Source organism: Moschus berezovskii, chromosome 25, assembly GCF_049115385.1.
Source record: "Moschus berezovskii isolate FMDL1 chromosome 25, NW_MosBer_1.0, whole genome shotgun sequence".
NCBI classification, from domain to species: domain Eukaryota; kingdom Metazoa; phylum Chordata; class Mammalia; order Artiodactyla; family Moschidae; genus Moschus; species Moschus berezovskii.
In genome coordinates this window covers 21,888,111-21,902,890 of record NC_142484.1, presented here as the reverse complement: position 1 = coordinate 21,902,890, position 14,780 = coordinate 21,888,111, and the positions used below count along the sequence as shown (strand labels likewise).

General features: G+C 37.4%; 1 protein-coding gene across 1 annotated transcript; it reads left to right on the top strand.

Annotated features, from left to right (window-relative positions):
* Window positions 1-13,551: 13,551 nt before the first annotated feature.
* Window positions 13,552-14,493, top strand: LOC129548525 (olfactory receptor 8D1-like). The gene has a single exon (XM_055415041.2). The coding sequence runs from the start codon at window positions 13,552-13,554 to the stop codon at window positions 14,491-14,493; it is 942 nt and encodes a 313-aa protein (XP_055271016.2).
* The last annotated feature ends 287 nt before the right edge of the window (window positions 14,494-14,780 follow it).

The window sequence follows — 14,780 nt, the reverse complement described above, 5'->3', positions numbered from 1 at the left end:
ACAGAGCCAATATCATGATCCATATCAGTCATGTGGACTGCTGAGGAATATCAATTCTTAATTATCTAGAATATATTTAATAGAGAAATCTCTACCCTTAATTTATCCTTTTGTAATAGGTGTTAGTAACTTGTTTTCCAGATAATATATTATTTGGACTCTGAGAGGTAAATACTTTGGAGATTAGGTCAGAACTAATAAGTAATAGAGGAGATTGTTTGAAATTAATAAAAATTCTAAGATGTTGCAGCTAATGTTCCCCAGTTATGAATCCATAGGAGACCCATTCAAATTTGTATGTCTCTCTGTTGTTGTTCAGTCACTCAGTCGTGTCCAACTCTTTGTGATCCCAAGGACCGCAGCACACCAAGCTTACCTGTCCTTCACCATCTCCTGGAATTTGCTCAAACTCATGTCCATTGAATCAGTGATGCCATCCAACTGTTGACCATCTCATCCTCTGTCATCCCCTTCTCCTCCTTCAAACTTTCCCAGCATCAGGGTCTTTTTCAATGAGTTGGCTCCTTGCCTTAGGTGGCCAAAGTATGTCTCTCTGAGTTTACTCCTGTTTTATTTTCATATTATGTTTCATTACATTAAATATTAGACCGCCTTCAGTTCAGTTCAGTTCAGTCGCTCAGTCGTGTCCTACTCTCTGTGACCCCATGAATCACAGCACGTCAAGCCTCCCTATCCATCACCAACTCCCGGAGTTCACCCAAACTCATGTCCACTGAGTCGGTGATGCCATCCAGCCATCTCATTCTCTGTCGTCCCCTTCTCCTCCCGCCCCCAACCTTTCCTAGCATCAGAGTCTTTTCCAGTGAGTCAACTCATTGCATGAGGTGGCCAAAGTATTGCAGTTTCAGCTTTAGCATCAGTCCCTCCAATGAACACCCAGGATTGATCTCCTTTAGAATGGACTGGTTGGATCTTCTTGCAGTCCAAGGGACTCTCAAGAGTCTTCTCCAACACCTTTAGTATGAAGTTTAAAATTTTACAAGGTCTATAATTGTGATTTTGTAATTTTCATATTCTAGTTTAAATCTCATTGAGTGGTAAAATGCTTTCTAAATTCAACATTCAAAAAATTAAGATCTTGGCCTCTGGTGCCATTACTTCATGGCAATTAAATGGGGAACAAGTGGAAACAGTGACAGATTTTATTTTCTTGGGCTCCAAAATCCCTGTGGACAGTGACTGTAGCCACAAATTAAGAGACACTTGCTCCTTGGAAGAAAAGCTATGACCAACCTAGACAACATATTAAAAAGCAGAGACATCACTTTGCTGACAAAGGTCCATATAGCCAAACTACAGTTTAGCCAGTAGTCATGTTTCAATGTGAGAGTTGGACCATCAAGAACGCTGAGTACTGAAGAATTGATGCTTTCCAATTGTGATGGTGGTGAAGACTTTTGAGAGTCTCTTGGACAGCAAGGAGATCAAACCAGTCAATCCTAAAAGAAATCAGTCCTGAATATTCATTGGAAGGTCTGGTGCTGAAGCTGAAGCTCCAATATTTTGGTCTCACTTTGTGAAGATCTGACTCACTGGAAAAGATACATGCCTCTTTTTAAAATATTTTATGAGAAAACTTTTTAGAATTGTGCTGTTAATTTCTTAAATGTAAAGACCAGTGAAAGCATTTGAAAAGGTATTATAGCTTGCATTATGAACCACCATACAAATAATTCTATAGATTCTTCATGTGTGCATGCTCACTTGCTTCTGTCATGTTGGACTCTGACACCCTTTCAACTGTAGCCTGACAGGCTTCTCTGTTCGTGGAATTCTACACTCAAGAATACTGGAATGGGTTGTCATACCCTCCTTCAGGAATATTCCAGACACAGGGATCAAACCTGTGTCTCTTATGTCTCCTGCATTGGCAGGCAAATTCTTTACCATTAGTGCCACCTTATTGTTGTTGCTCAGTTGCTAAGTCATCAGAAGACTCTTTGTGACCCAATTGTCTGCAGTATTCCAGGCTTCCCTGTCCTTTACTATCTCCCAAAGTTTGCTCAAACTCATACCATCCAGCCATCTACTCTTCTGTTGCCCTCTTTTCATGTGACACCTGGGAAGCCCCAAATCTGCCTTTAAAAAGAATGTGTTTCATGTAATGTTCCTGCAAGGTATGAAAATATACATATATTCAAATTTATGAATCTTGATCAGATCTTCCTTACCCTTGCTGATTTTTTATTAGACTTTTCTCTTATTATTTTTTATTTTTTAAAATTTATTTTAATTGGAGGCTAATTACTTTACATTATTGTATTGGTTTTGCCATACATTGACATGAATCTGCCCCGAGTGTACATGTGTTCCCCATCTTGAACCCCCCTCCCACCTCCCTCTCCATCCCATCCCTCTGGTTCATCCCAGTGCACCAGCCCCGAGCATCCTGTATCATGCATCGAACCTGGACTGGTGATTTGTTTCACATATGATAATATACATGTTTCTATGCCATTCTCTCAGATCATCCCACTCTCACCCTCTCCCACAGAGTCCAAAATTTAACATTATTGATTCATTTCATTCTATTTTTACTATATTGAGATTTTATCAAGACTATATGAAGATACAGTTTTGTCAAGATTACATCTAGAATGTATATACTCATTCTAAAAATAAAGTCCTCCTACCAAAAGTTTTGAAAATTGCATATGTTGTGCACTGGTGAAACAAACACCTCAGTAACGATATGAAATATTTTTATCATTCTAAACAGCTCTCTCATGGTCTTTCCCAGATATTCTCCCATGCCCAACTGCAGTCTGGAAATGACCTCATTTCTACTCTATAGATTATTAGTTCTACTTTTCTAGATTTCCAGACTCTCATATAAATGAAATTATACAGTAGGTACTCTTTTATGTTTGGCTCATTTTAGACAACATGCCATTTTTAAGATTAGTCCATGTTTCTGCATGCATTTGTGATTTACTACTTTTTTTAATAAATGGTGTTCCACCCTGTGCATACAAGTACAAATCACAATTCATTTACCTATTCATTAGTTAAATATTTGGGTTGTTTCCAGTGGATTGTTAGTACCAAATCTTCTATGCTCATTTTTGTACAAGTTTTAGTGTATACATGTGTGTACATGTCTCTTGGGTAAATCACCAAGGAGCAGAGGTGATAAGTTATAACATAAATGTATATCTGACTTTCTAAAATTGCTATGCAGTTTTCCAAAGTGGTAACTCTATATCCTCTCTACAAAGTTTTGCAATTGTAGGGTTTTGTTTGTCTATTATTTACTTGTGTATCTAATGCTAATTCAGTATAGGTATGTGGTGGTTTGTCAATGTGGTTTACCTTTAGTTTTCATTTCCTAATGAGTACTGATTTTATTATTTTTTTATGAACTTATTAACTATTCCTTTATCATCTTCTATGACATATCTGTTCAGACAGTTTTCCTATTTTTCATTGGCTAGATAATCTTCATGTTATTGCCTTGTCTGTATTGTACATACATTTTCAATAACAGTCCATAGTGGCTTGTTTTAATTTTCTAATGATGTCTTTTAAAGAACATGTATATTATCATATGTGAAGCGAATCACCAGTCCAGGTTCGATGCATGATACAGGATGCTCAGGGCTGGTGCATGGGGATGACCCAGAGGGAGGATAAGGGGAGAAGGGAGGTGGGAGGGGGGTTCAAGAAGGGGAACACATGTACACCGGGGGTGGATTCATGTCAACGTATGGCAAAACAAACCAATGTAATATTGTAAAGTAATTAGCCTCCAATAAAAAAACAATAAAATAAAATAAAGAACAGTTTTTAAGTTGGACAAAACAGAGTTTGTCAATGTTATATGGTTAATCTGTGTTCTAAGAATTATCAAGCTACTCCAATATATTAGATTTTCTTTAGTCTTTTCTCCAGAACTTGAATAGTTTAGCCTTCATGCTTATTTGTAAAATTCATTTCAAGTTCATCTTTTATTTTTTTCCCTCAAGTTCATCTTTATTTAGCTGTTAGGTAGACATTTCAGATTTTCTGTTTCTTCTTTTCTTATTTTTAATCAAGTGAAACTCTTTTTAAAATTTACTTTGAGACATGTAATCATAAAATAATCTATATACTAACAGAATAAAAGACTGCATATATGATTCTACATCCCCTAATTTGATGACTTTTTATAGCCTCTTACTTAATGAAAGACGAAAGAGATGAATATTTTAAACATTGTAATTGGTGTTTGTATTTTGAGGTGTGTAATTACCACTTACTTTCCAATTAATAGCATATTGTAACAACTATTCCTACGGATAGATCAACTAAACAGAAAATTAACAAGGAAACACAAATGTTATATGATACAATAGACCAATTAGACCTAATTGATATCTATGGGACATTTCACCCCAAAACAATGAGTTTCACCTTTTTCTCAAGCGCAAACAGAACCTTCTCCAGGATAGAGCACATCCTGGGCCATAAACTAGCCTTAGTAAATTCAAAAAACTTGACATCATTCCAAGCATCTTTTCTGACCACAATGAAGTAAGATAGGATGTCAATTACAAGAGAAAAATTATTAAAAATTCCAACATGTGGAGTCTGAACAACACGTTGCTGAATAACCAACAAATCATGGAAGAAATCAAAATATGCATAGAAATGAATGAAAATGAAAACACAACAACCCAAAACCTGTGCGACACTGTGAAAACAGTGCTAAGGGGAAGGTTCATAGCAATACAGGCATACCTAAAGAAACAAGAAAAAAGTCAACTAAATAACCTAACTTTACACCTAAAGCAACTAGAAAAGGAAGAAATGAAGAGCCCCAGGGTTAGTAGAAAGAAAGAAATCTTAAATATTAGGGCAGAAATAAATGCAAAAGAAACAAAAGAGATCATAGCAAAAATCAACAAAGCCAAAGGCTGGTTCTTTGAGAGGATAAATAAAATTGACAACCTGCTATCCAGACTCATCAAGAAACAAAGGGAGAAAAACCAAATCAATAAAATTAGGAATGAAAAGGGAGAGATCACAACAGAAACACAGAAATACAGAAGATCATAAGAGACTACTATCAGCAATTATATGCCAATAACATGGACAACTTGGAAGAAATGGACAAATTCTTAGAAAAGTACAACTTACCAAAACTGAACCAGGAAGAAATAGAAAATCTTAACACAAACATCACAAGCATGGAAATTGAAACTGTAATCAGAAATCTTCCTGCAAACAAAATCCGAGGTCCAGACAGCTTCACAGCTGAATTCTACCAAACATTTAGAGAAGAGCTAACACCTATCCTACTCAAACTCTTCCAGAAAATTGCAGAGGAAGGTAAACTTCCAAACTCATTCTATGAGGCCACCATCACCCTAATACCAAAACCTGACAAAGATGCCACAAAAAAAGACCAATATCACTGATGAACATAGATGCAAAAATCCTTAACAAAATTCTAGCAATCAGAATCCAACAACACATTAAAAAGATAATACATCGTGACCAAGTGGACTTTATCCCAGGGATGCTAGGATTCTTCAATATCTGCAAATCAATCAGTGTAATACACCACATTAACAAACTGAAAAATATAAACCATATGATTATCTCAATAGATGCAGAGAAAGCCGTTGACAAAATTCAACATCCACTTATGATCAAAACCTTCCAGAAGGCGGGAATAGAAGGAACATTCCTCAACTTAATAAAAGCTATATATGACAAACTCACAGCAAACATTATCCTCAATTGTGAAAAATTGAAAGCTTTTTCCCTAAAGTCAGAAACAAGACAAGGGTGCCCACTCTCACCACTACTGTTCAACATAGTTCTGGAAGTTTTGGCCACAGCAATCAGAGCAGATAAAGGACAAAAAAGGAACCCAAATTGGAAAAGAAGATGTAAAACTTTCACTGTTTGCAGATGACACGATCCTCTACACAGAAAACCCCAAAGACTCTACCAGAAAACTACTAGAGCTAATCAATGAATACAGTAAAGCTGAAGGATATAAAATCAACACACAGAAATCCCTTGCATTTCTAGACACTAACAATGAGAAAATAGAAAGGGAAATTAAGGAAACAATTCCATTCTCCATTGCAACGAAAAGAATAAAATACTTAGGAATATATCTACCTAAAGAAACAAAAGACCTATATATAGAAAACTATAAAACACTCGTGAAAGAAATCAAAAAGGATACTAATAGATGGAGAAATATACCATGTTCGTGGATTGGAAGAATAAATATTGTGAAAATGAGTATACTACCCAAAGTAATTTATAGGTTCAATGCAATCCCTATCAAGCTACCAATGGTATTTTTCACAGAGCTAGAACAAATAATCTCACAATTTGTATGGAAATACAAAAAACCTCGAATAGCCAAAACAATCTTGAGAAAGAAGAATGGAACTGGGGGAATCAACCTGCCGGACTTCAGGCTCTACTGCAAAGCCACAGTCATCAAGACAGTATGGTACTGGCATAAAGACAGAAATATAGATCAATGGAACACAATAGAAAGCCCAGAGATAAATCCACACACCTATGGACACCTTATCTTTGACCAAGGAGGCAAGAATATTCAATGGAGAAAATACAATCTCTTTAACAAGTGGTGCTGGGAAAACTGGTCAACCACTTGTAAAAGAATGAAACTAGAACACTCCTTAACACCATACACAAAAATAAACTCAAATGGATTAAAAATCTAAATGTAAGACCAGAAAATATAAAGCTCCTAGAGGAGAACATAGGCAAAACACTCTCCGACATAAATCACAGTAGGATCCTCCATGACCCTCCCCCCAGAATATTGGAAATAAAAGCAAAAATAAACAAACGGGACCTAATTAAAATTAAAAGCTTCTGCACAGCAAAGGAAATTCTAAGCAAGGTGAAAAGACAGCCTTCAGAATGGGAGAAAATAATAGCAAATGAAGAACGGAAAAAAAATTAATCTCAAAAATATACAAGCAACTCCTTCAGCTCAATTCCAGAAAAATAAACGGCCCAATCAAAAAATGGGCCAAAGAACTAGACAGACATTTCTCTAAAGAAGACACACAGATGGCTAACAAACACATGAAAAGATGCTCAAAATCACTCATAATAATCAGAGAAATGCAAATCAAAATCACAATGAGTACCACTTCACACCAGTCAGAATGGCTGAAATCCAAAAGTCTACCAGCAATAAATGCTGGAGAGGGTGTGGAGAAAAGGGAACCCTCTTACACTGTTGGTGGGAATGCAAACTAGTACAGCCACTATGGAGAACATGTTGAGAGTCCTTAAAAAACTGGAAATAGAGCTGCCATACGACCCAGCAATCCCACTCCTGGGCATACTCACCGAGGAAAGCAGAATTGAAAGAGACAGACACACGTACTCCAATGTTCATCGCAGCACTGTTTATAATAGCCAGGACATGGAAGCAACCTAGATGTCCATCAGCAGATGAATGGATAAGAAAGCTGTGATACATATACACAATGGAGTATTACTCAGCCATTAAAAAGAATACATTTGAATCAGTTCTAATGAGGTGGATGAAACTGGAGCCTATTATACAGAGTGAAGTAATCCAGAAAGAAAAATACCAATATGTGTACCAATGCAAATATATGGAATTTAGAAAGATGACAATGATAACCCTGTATAAGAGACAGCAAAAGAGACACAGATGTAAAGAACAGTCTTTTGGACTCTGTGGGAGAGGGTGAGGGTGGGATGAGTTGGGAGAATGGCATTGAAACATGTATATTATTATATGTGAAATGAATCGCCAGTCCATTTCGAGGCATGATACAGGATGCTCAGGGCTGGTGTACTGGGATGACCCAGAGGAATCGGATGGGGAGGGAGGTGGGAGGGGGGTTCAGGATGGGGAAAACATGTACACCCGTGGCAGATTCATGCCAATGTATGGCAAAACCAATACAATGTTGTAAAGTAATTAGCCTCCAATTAAATAAATAAATTAAAAAAAAAGATCTTTATAAGCCAAACTTTGTTGAGAGAAATTAAGGGAGACCTGAATACTGTGTTCCTGTAGCAGGTGATGCATTATTAAGATGTCAGTTTTTCTCAAGTTTATTTACATATTCAATATAATCCCATTCAAAACCCCAGCAGGCATTTTGTAAAGAATAATAAGCTATTTATAAAATTCATAGAAAATGCAAAAATCCTAGAAAAAAAATTTGGTAAAGAATGATGCTAGAGGATTTATGTTATAAACTTCGAAGTGTATTATGAAGTTACAAGTAACAAGACAGTGTGATACAGACATCAAGATAGGTAAATAGATTAGTGAAGAAGAACAAAAAATTCAAAAATAGACTTACACATAGTTGGCCAATTGATCTCAATAAATTTATAAGACAAGGCCATCTGCTGGTGCTAGAAAAGCTGGACATATGATTCAAAACAAGTAAAAAATGAAAGAGAAGAAAATAAACTATGGATACACACAAAGAAACCATGAGTGAATCTCAAAATAATTATGCTGAATAAAATAAGTCAAGGTAAGAGTATATACTAGGTAGTTCTATAGATTTAAATTTCTTAAAAAGGCAAACTAATCTACAGTAGCAGAGAGTGGATCCATGGTTACCTGGGAATGAATGGATGAAGGTTGAGGGGGAGAGATTACGAAGGGTGGGGTGAATATGCTCATTCTCTTTATTTTGGTGATGATTTCATGGGTTAACATGTCAAGTTTACCTAATTATACACTTTAAATGTGAAATTTATTGTATCTCAATTATACCTTGATAAAGCTGCTAACATTTTGAAAACGAAATGAACAGACAATTTATGTAAGCTTCTATTGGCTAAAAGACACATATTTGAAATCAGGACTGACCTGGGGAAAGTGTATGTATATATGCTTTCCACACACATGTGACATGTAAGGAAAGGCCTTGGAGACCAGGTGACACCTTTTTAAATTATAGAAAAAAAATTCACCTATTCTTTCTCTTCAGTTATAATCCTTGAAAACATCAGAAGAGTTAAGAACAATAAGATTTTTTTATGTTCAGAGATAATGGAATGGGTTTGACTGGATTATAGAAAGTTTTAAATGCGAAGGAAAAATTTGATATTGTGTGGTTTTAATAAAGCAATGTAATTTTAACATGGTTTCCAAAGTTTGATATTTTCTATCTGTTCTTGTTCAGTCACTCCATTGTGTCCAACTCTGCGACTCCATCAACTACAGAACTCCAGGCTTCCCTATCCTTCACCATCTTCCAGAGCTTGCTCAAACTCATGTCCATTGAGTTAGCAATGCCATCCAACCACATTATACTTGCTGTGGAATCATTATTAATTTTCTTACCGCTCAGGGAAAAAAAGTTTGATGTTTGTTTTAAGCACTCCAGGAATAGGAATGCCACTACACTGCCAACAAACGGGTACTTTATAATTGCTTCTTCCCTATAGAGTTCAACTACTGGGATGACAATGCCCTAAGGGGAATTTATGCTTACATCATCTCCTTAAGGTTCACGTAGATGCAAATAAAATTTTTCTTCAATAACAGAGGACTGAGAGTCATTAGAATTACTTTTCTTGCTCTGCTTAATTGGTTTTAAGCTGTTACTCATCGATAACATTTCTTGAATCCTTATGTAACATCAACTCCACGGCTTTTCCAGAATCAGAAAGATTTGGAGCCATTAATGTTTGGTTGTAAAATTATCTTGTGTGTGTGTGTATGTGTGTGAGTGTGCACATGCATGAACTTTGTGAGACCAAAGTTAAAACTTATCATATGGGACCAACAACACTTTACCTATTGGTAATATTCAGGTAAGTCATGAAATTCTATCTACCTTTCTTGTACTTTCTTTCTTTAATAAGATATTGTAGTTGAAATTGAATTTTGGAAAGCAGTTAAAAATTCTTATTACCCATGCTAATGGGTAAGACTGAACAGGCAGGTGATGTCTGCTTCTTGACAGGTAGGCATAAAGCGTGTAATGCGTAGAGACCATTTATCCTCTCACTAGTTCTATACCTGTTCTTCTGACTCAAACTCTTGACTTCCCAAGTGCTGTCATATTAACAACATCTCTTATTTATATGCAACTTTGAAGTTTATAGAGAATTTTCATGTGCATTAATAATGTAATATCACAAGATTTAGTCAGGTCAGGAATTCCATTTACTAGAAGGACATTAACATTAACCAATTGATATTGTCCAACATCTTTGAGTTAGCAATGGGTCAATTGATGAATAAAAATTCAAGCTTCTGACAGTCTAATTCATAGACTGCTACATTAAGGGTGAAAAATCATGCCATTCTCCACTCTATGCTTTCCAACAGTGGATTCACAAAGGTAACCTTCGGAATGAAAGGCAGGAAATTCTAGCATTCTTTCTGACACCTCTATTCATTTGTTCTGTCTGCTTTTCTCTCCTGGTTGCAATGCTAGAATGAGAAACATATCCCAGAACTTAAGTTAGATGTTTCCAATTAAAAAAGGACTCTTTTTCAAGGCTTAAACATCCCAATCTTCAAAACCTAATGTATTCCGTTCCGTTCAGTCATGTCCGACTCTTTGCGACCCCGTGGACTGTAGCCTACCAGGCTTCTCTGTCCATGGGATTCTCCAGGCAAGAATACTGGAGTGGGTTACCATCTCCTTCTCCAGGGGATCTTCCCGACCCAGGGATCGAACCTGGGTCTCCCGCATTGGAGGAAGACGCTATAGCCTCTGAGCCACCAGGGAAGCCTGTTGTATTAGAAGATGTTAAAGGACCTTTGTATCTAATACTTTGTCAAGCAAATGAATTTTGAACTATTTTTTGTTAATGTCACTATCCATACAGGTATATGTGTCTTTAGTATTTATCTGAAGTGTGTCCAGTTTCTACCAGCACTGAATTAAATCTTATCCCAGTCTTGGTACTCCTTATTCAGATTTTTCTAAGAAAAGAGAGCAATGCAAAGAATGTAAATGCAGCCAAAGAAAATTTTTTAAAAAGAAAGCAATCCTAGGTAACTTTCGTGTATAGGCTACTGTCTGAGAGTATTGCTTTATTTGAAGACTGAAAAAAATTAGGGGTAGAAAGCGTGCCAAAGTCGCCATGTTGGTAGAATTTGAAGGAAGAGAGAAAAGTGAACAGTTAAGTGCAGATCTCTGCTAGGTCCTAGGGTCTGTGTTGGATGTCTACAGAGCAACACTGTGGCTGTTTTGGAATACTGCTCTGGGTGAATTGCTGTAGGGAGTTGTCAAGAAGAGGTGATAAGGAATCGAAAAAGAATGGAGAAACGGCACTAAAAAATTTTAATGTCTAGTTCAAAATATCAGATATAGCAATAAAAATGATCAAACCAAACTTTACTGATAACTTTTCACACACCAGGAGCCGCTTTAAGGTGTTTGTATGCACCATACCTGATTGATCTCATCCAGTCCCTTGGTTTTTAATGTCACACATGCACTGATGATTCAGAAAATAATGTCCAAGGCAGATCTCGCCTCTGAACTCCAAACTCATACCTTCATTTTCCTACTCAATATATCCATTTGGTCATATAATAAGGCATCCAAATTAAAATATTGAAAACAGAACACTGCCTGTTAAACCTGCTCTCTACCATGACCGTTGATCCAACCTCAGGCCCATATCCTCCATCCTATCTCCGCCACACTTTCTCAGATGCCCATATCCAACTTGTAATCAAGCCGCAGTTTTTCTGACTACTTCTCGATATCCCCATCACTACTAGTTTGGCCCAAGGTATCATCTCTCAACAGGAGCACATTTTGTCTATCTGATTTCCCTGAATCACCTTGTTCACTCTTCAATGAACATTCTTGACAGAGCAACCAGAGCTTGAAGGATCCTTTTAAAAATGCATCAGAGCCCAGAACACTCTGCCTTCTGCAAACTCTTCAGCATTGCCCCATCATAGATGAGATGAGATTCACAGGTTTTACCAATACCTGCAGCCACACACAGCTCCATTTACAGTCTCCACTTGTCTTTCAGGCTCTGTCTAGTCCAGCCTCACTGGCCTTCTAGTGTTTCTCCAACACCCCAAGCATGCTCTCTGTCAAAGTCTTTACTCTGGGTATTTTCTCTGCACAGAACAATGTTTGGTTTCCGGATTTATCTATACATACTTGACAGATAACACTGTATAAGTTTTAGGTGTACAATATGATGATTCAGTATGTGTCTATACTACAAAATTATCACATTAAGTTTAGTTCCATTTCACCTAGTTACAATTTTTTCTTGTAATGAGAACTTTAAGATCCAGTCTATTAGCAATTTTCAAACATACAATATAGTATTGTGAACTGTAGTCCACCATGCTGTATATCATATCCTCGGGGCTTTTATCTTATAACTGGAAGTTTGTATTTTTTGATGCTTTTAATTCTTTTCACTCAGGATAATTTGTCTTTAAATTTTTTATTTATTTTTAACTGAAGGATTATTGCTTTACAATTTTGTATTAGTTTCTGCCATACATCAACATGAATCAGCCATAAATATACATATGTCCCCTCCCTCCCTCCCACCTCCTACTCCATCCCACCCTAACCCATCCCTCTAAGCTGTTATCCAGATACTGACATTGCTGCCCCTCTTTGGCTCCTATTCATAGAGGGCAAAGAAAGACTGAAAAAAGCGGCGGGTCATTGCAGATTGGTAGCTGGCAGGTTTAATAAATGAAGGAATTTATGAGGCTTGTCTCTGGTGGCCACATGGCAGTGGATCTCCTCACCTGCCCCCCAGAATCTTAAAGGTTTATTTAGTGAAATAAGCAGTGAAAATATTATTGCTTTCAAATTGTGTGATTTAACGCAAATGTTTACTTAACCTCTTTCTCAATCTCTCAGTCAAGCAAAAACAAGAAAAAGTCAAGATATCTTGGAGGAAATAATCACTTTGCAATTGGAGTCAGAGAAGACCAAATTAAAGATGTTAAAGATGCCAAAGCCAAGAGGAGAAATGCAAGAGGTACCAGCAAGAGACCAGTTACACTCGCCCTTGAGACATTGGAAGAGAGCATAGATTGTTGCAGATTGAACATCAACAAAACAAGGTGGCAACACTGTACTGTTTCTCCAAAGGTGTCTGAATTACAGAAAGGTGGTTTTCCATTAATTGTTGTTGTTCAGTCACCCAGATGTGACTGTCTCTTTGCCACCCCATGGACTGCATCATGCCAGGCCTTCCTGTCCCTCACCATCTCCCAAAGTTTTCCCAAGTTCATGTCCATGGCATCGGTGATGCCATCCATCCATCCATTAATAGGGGAATCTAAAATTCCATTTGTAAAGACAAAATGGTTTTCATCCCTGAATGTCACTTGAGAGTAGTAACAACTGAAGCCAAATAAGCATCAACATCTTGATAAAGTCTTCGATCAAGAGTAGATTTTAGTCTCTTGTTTCCTGACATTCTGGGTCAGTTAGAAACTATGCCATTCATCAGATCTTGGATTGCTAAATCCTGTCAGATGACAATATTTGGCCAATGAGACTGTCTTCCCCAAACCACACTGGAAGAAGAATGGATACAGGAAACCATTCTTTGGTAACCGAGTTCATCCTTGAGGGGTTAACAGACCAGCCAGGACTGCAGCTCCCTCTCTTCTTCCTGTTTCTACTGATCTACATGGTCTCCATGGTGAGCAACTTGGGCTTGGTCATTTTAATCAGGATCAGTTCTCAACTTCACATGCCCATGTATTATTTTCTTGGTAATTTGTCCTTCATAGATCTCTGCTACTCCTCGGTCATAATTCCAAAGATGCTGGTGAACTTCATGTCAGAGAAGAACTTCACTTCCTTTCATGAGTGCATGGTCCAGCTCTTTTTCTTCTGCTTTTTCGGTATTAATGACTCCTACATGCTGACAGCCATGGCATATGATCGTTATGAAGCCATCTGTAACCCCTTGCTCTACACTGTTACCATGTCCCACAGAGTCTGTTTCCTACTGGTTACCGGTGTGTATATAGTGGGGGCTGTTGGAGCCTTGATTCACACCAGCTTCATATCTAGTCGCTCCTTCTGTGGCACTAATGTCATCCACCATTACTTCTGTGACATCCTTCCTCTTCTGAATATATCTTGTTCAAGAGACTACACCAAGGAGCTTTCTGTGATGATTTTGGTTGGATTCAATGTCTTTGCATGTGCTGTAGCCATCTTCACCTCTTATGCTTTCATCCTTCCCAGCATCTTGTGCATCCACTCAGCTGAAGGCAGATCTAAGGCTTTCAGTACCTGCAGCTCCCACCTTGCAGCTGTTGGGGTTTTCTATGGCTCCATCATCTTCGTGTATTTCAAACCATCTACCAGTGACACAGTGCAGGAGAAGGTGGCCTCTGTGTTTTATACCACAGTGATTCCCATGCTTAACCCCCTTATCTACAGCCTTAGGAACAAGGATGTCAAAGAATCGATTAAAAAAGTTCTGAAGGGTGGGATACTTCCCAGGTCTGTGTAGAAAACAGTACTTTTGAAAAGAAATAGCACAAATAGACTTTGCGTTTTCTTTTAGCTTGTTTTTAGCAATTATTATTTTCAAATCAAGAGCCATTTTAAGCTAAAAGGTCTGAATAACTCATTTTCAGTTACTCTTTAGGTGCCCCTAGTCCCAGTACCAAGTGTCTTTTAACTGTCCTTAGTCTCTTACCTACTCAAGAAACAAATTCTTACCTACATTTTCACCCTTTGGTATCAGCTTATAGGTATCTCAGAACTCTCCTTCTGTAATTTTTCTTGCTAAACTGA

Bases quoted from the DNA above. Each gene is read 5' to 3' on its own strand.
- LOC129548525 (XM_055415041.2), top strand. From the start codon at position 13,552: ATGGATACAGGAAACCATTCTTTGGTAACCGAGTTCATCCTTGAGGGG.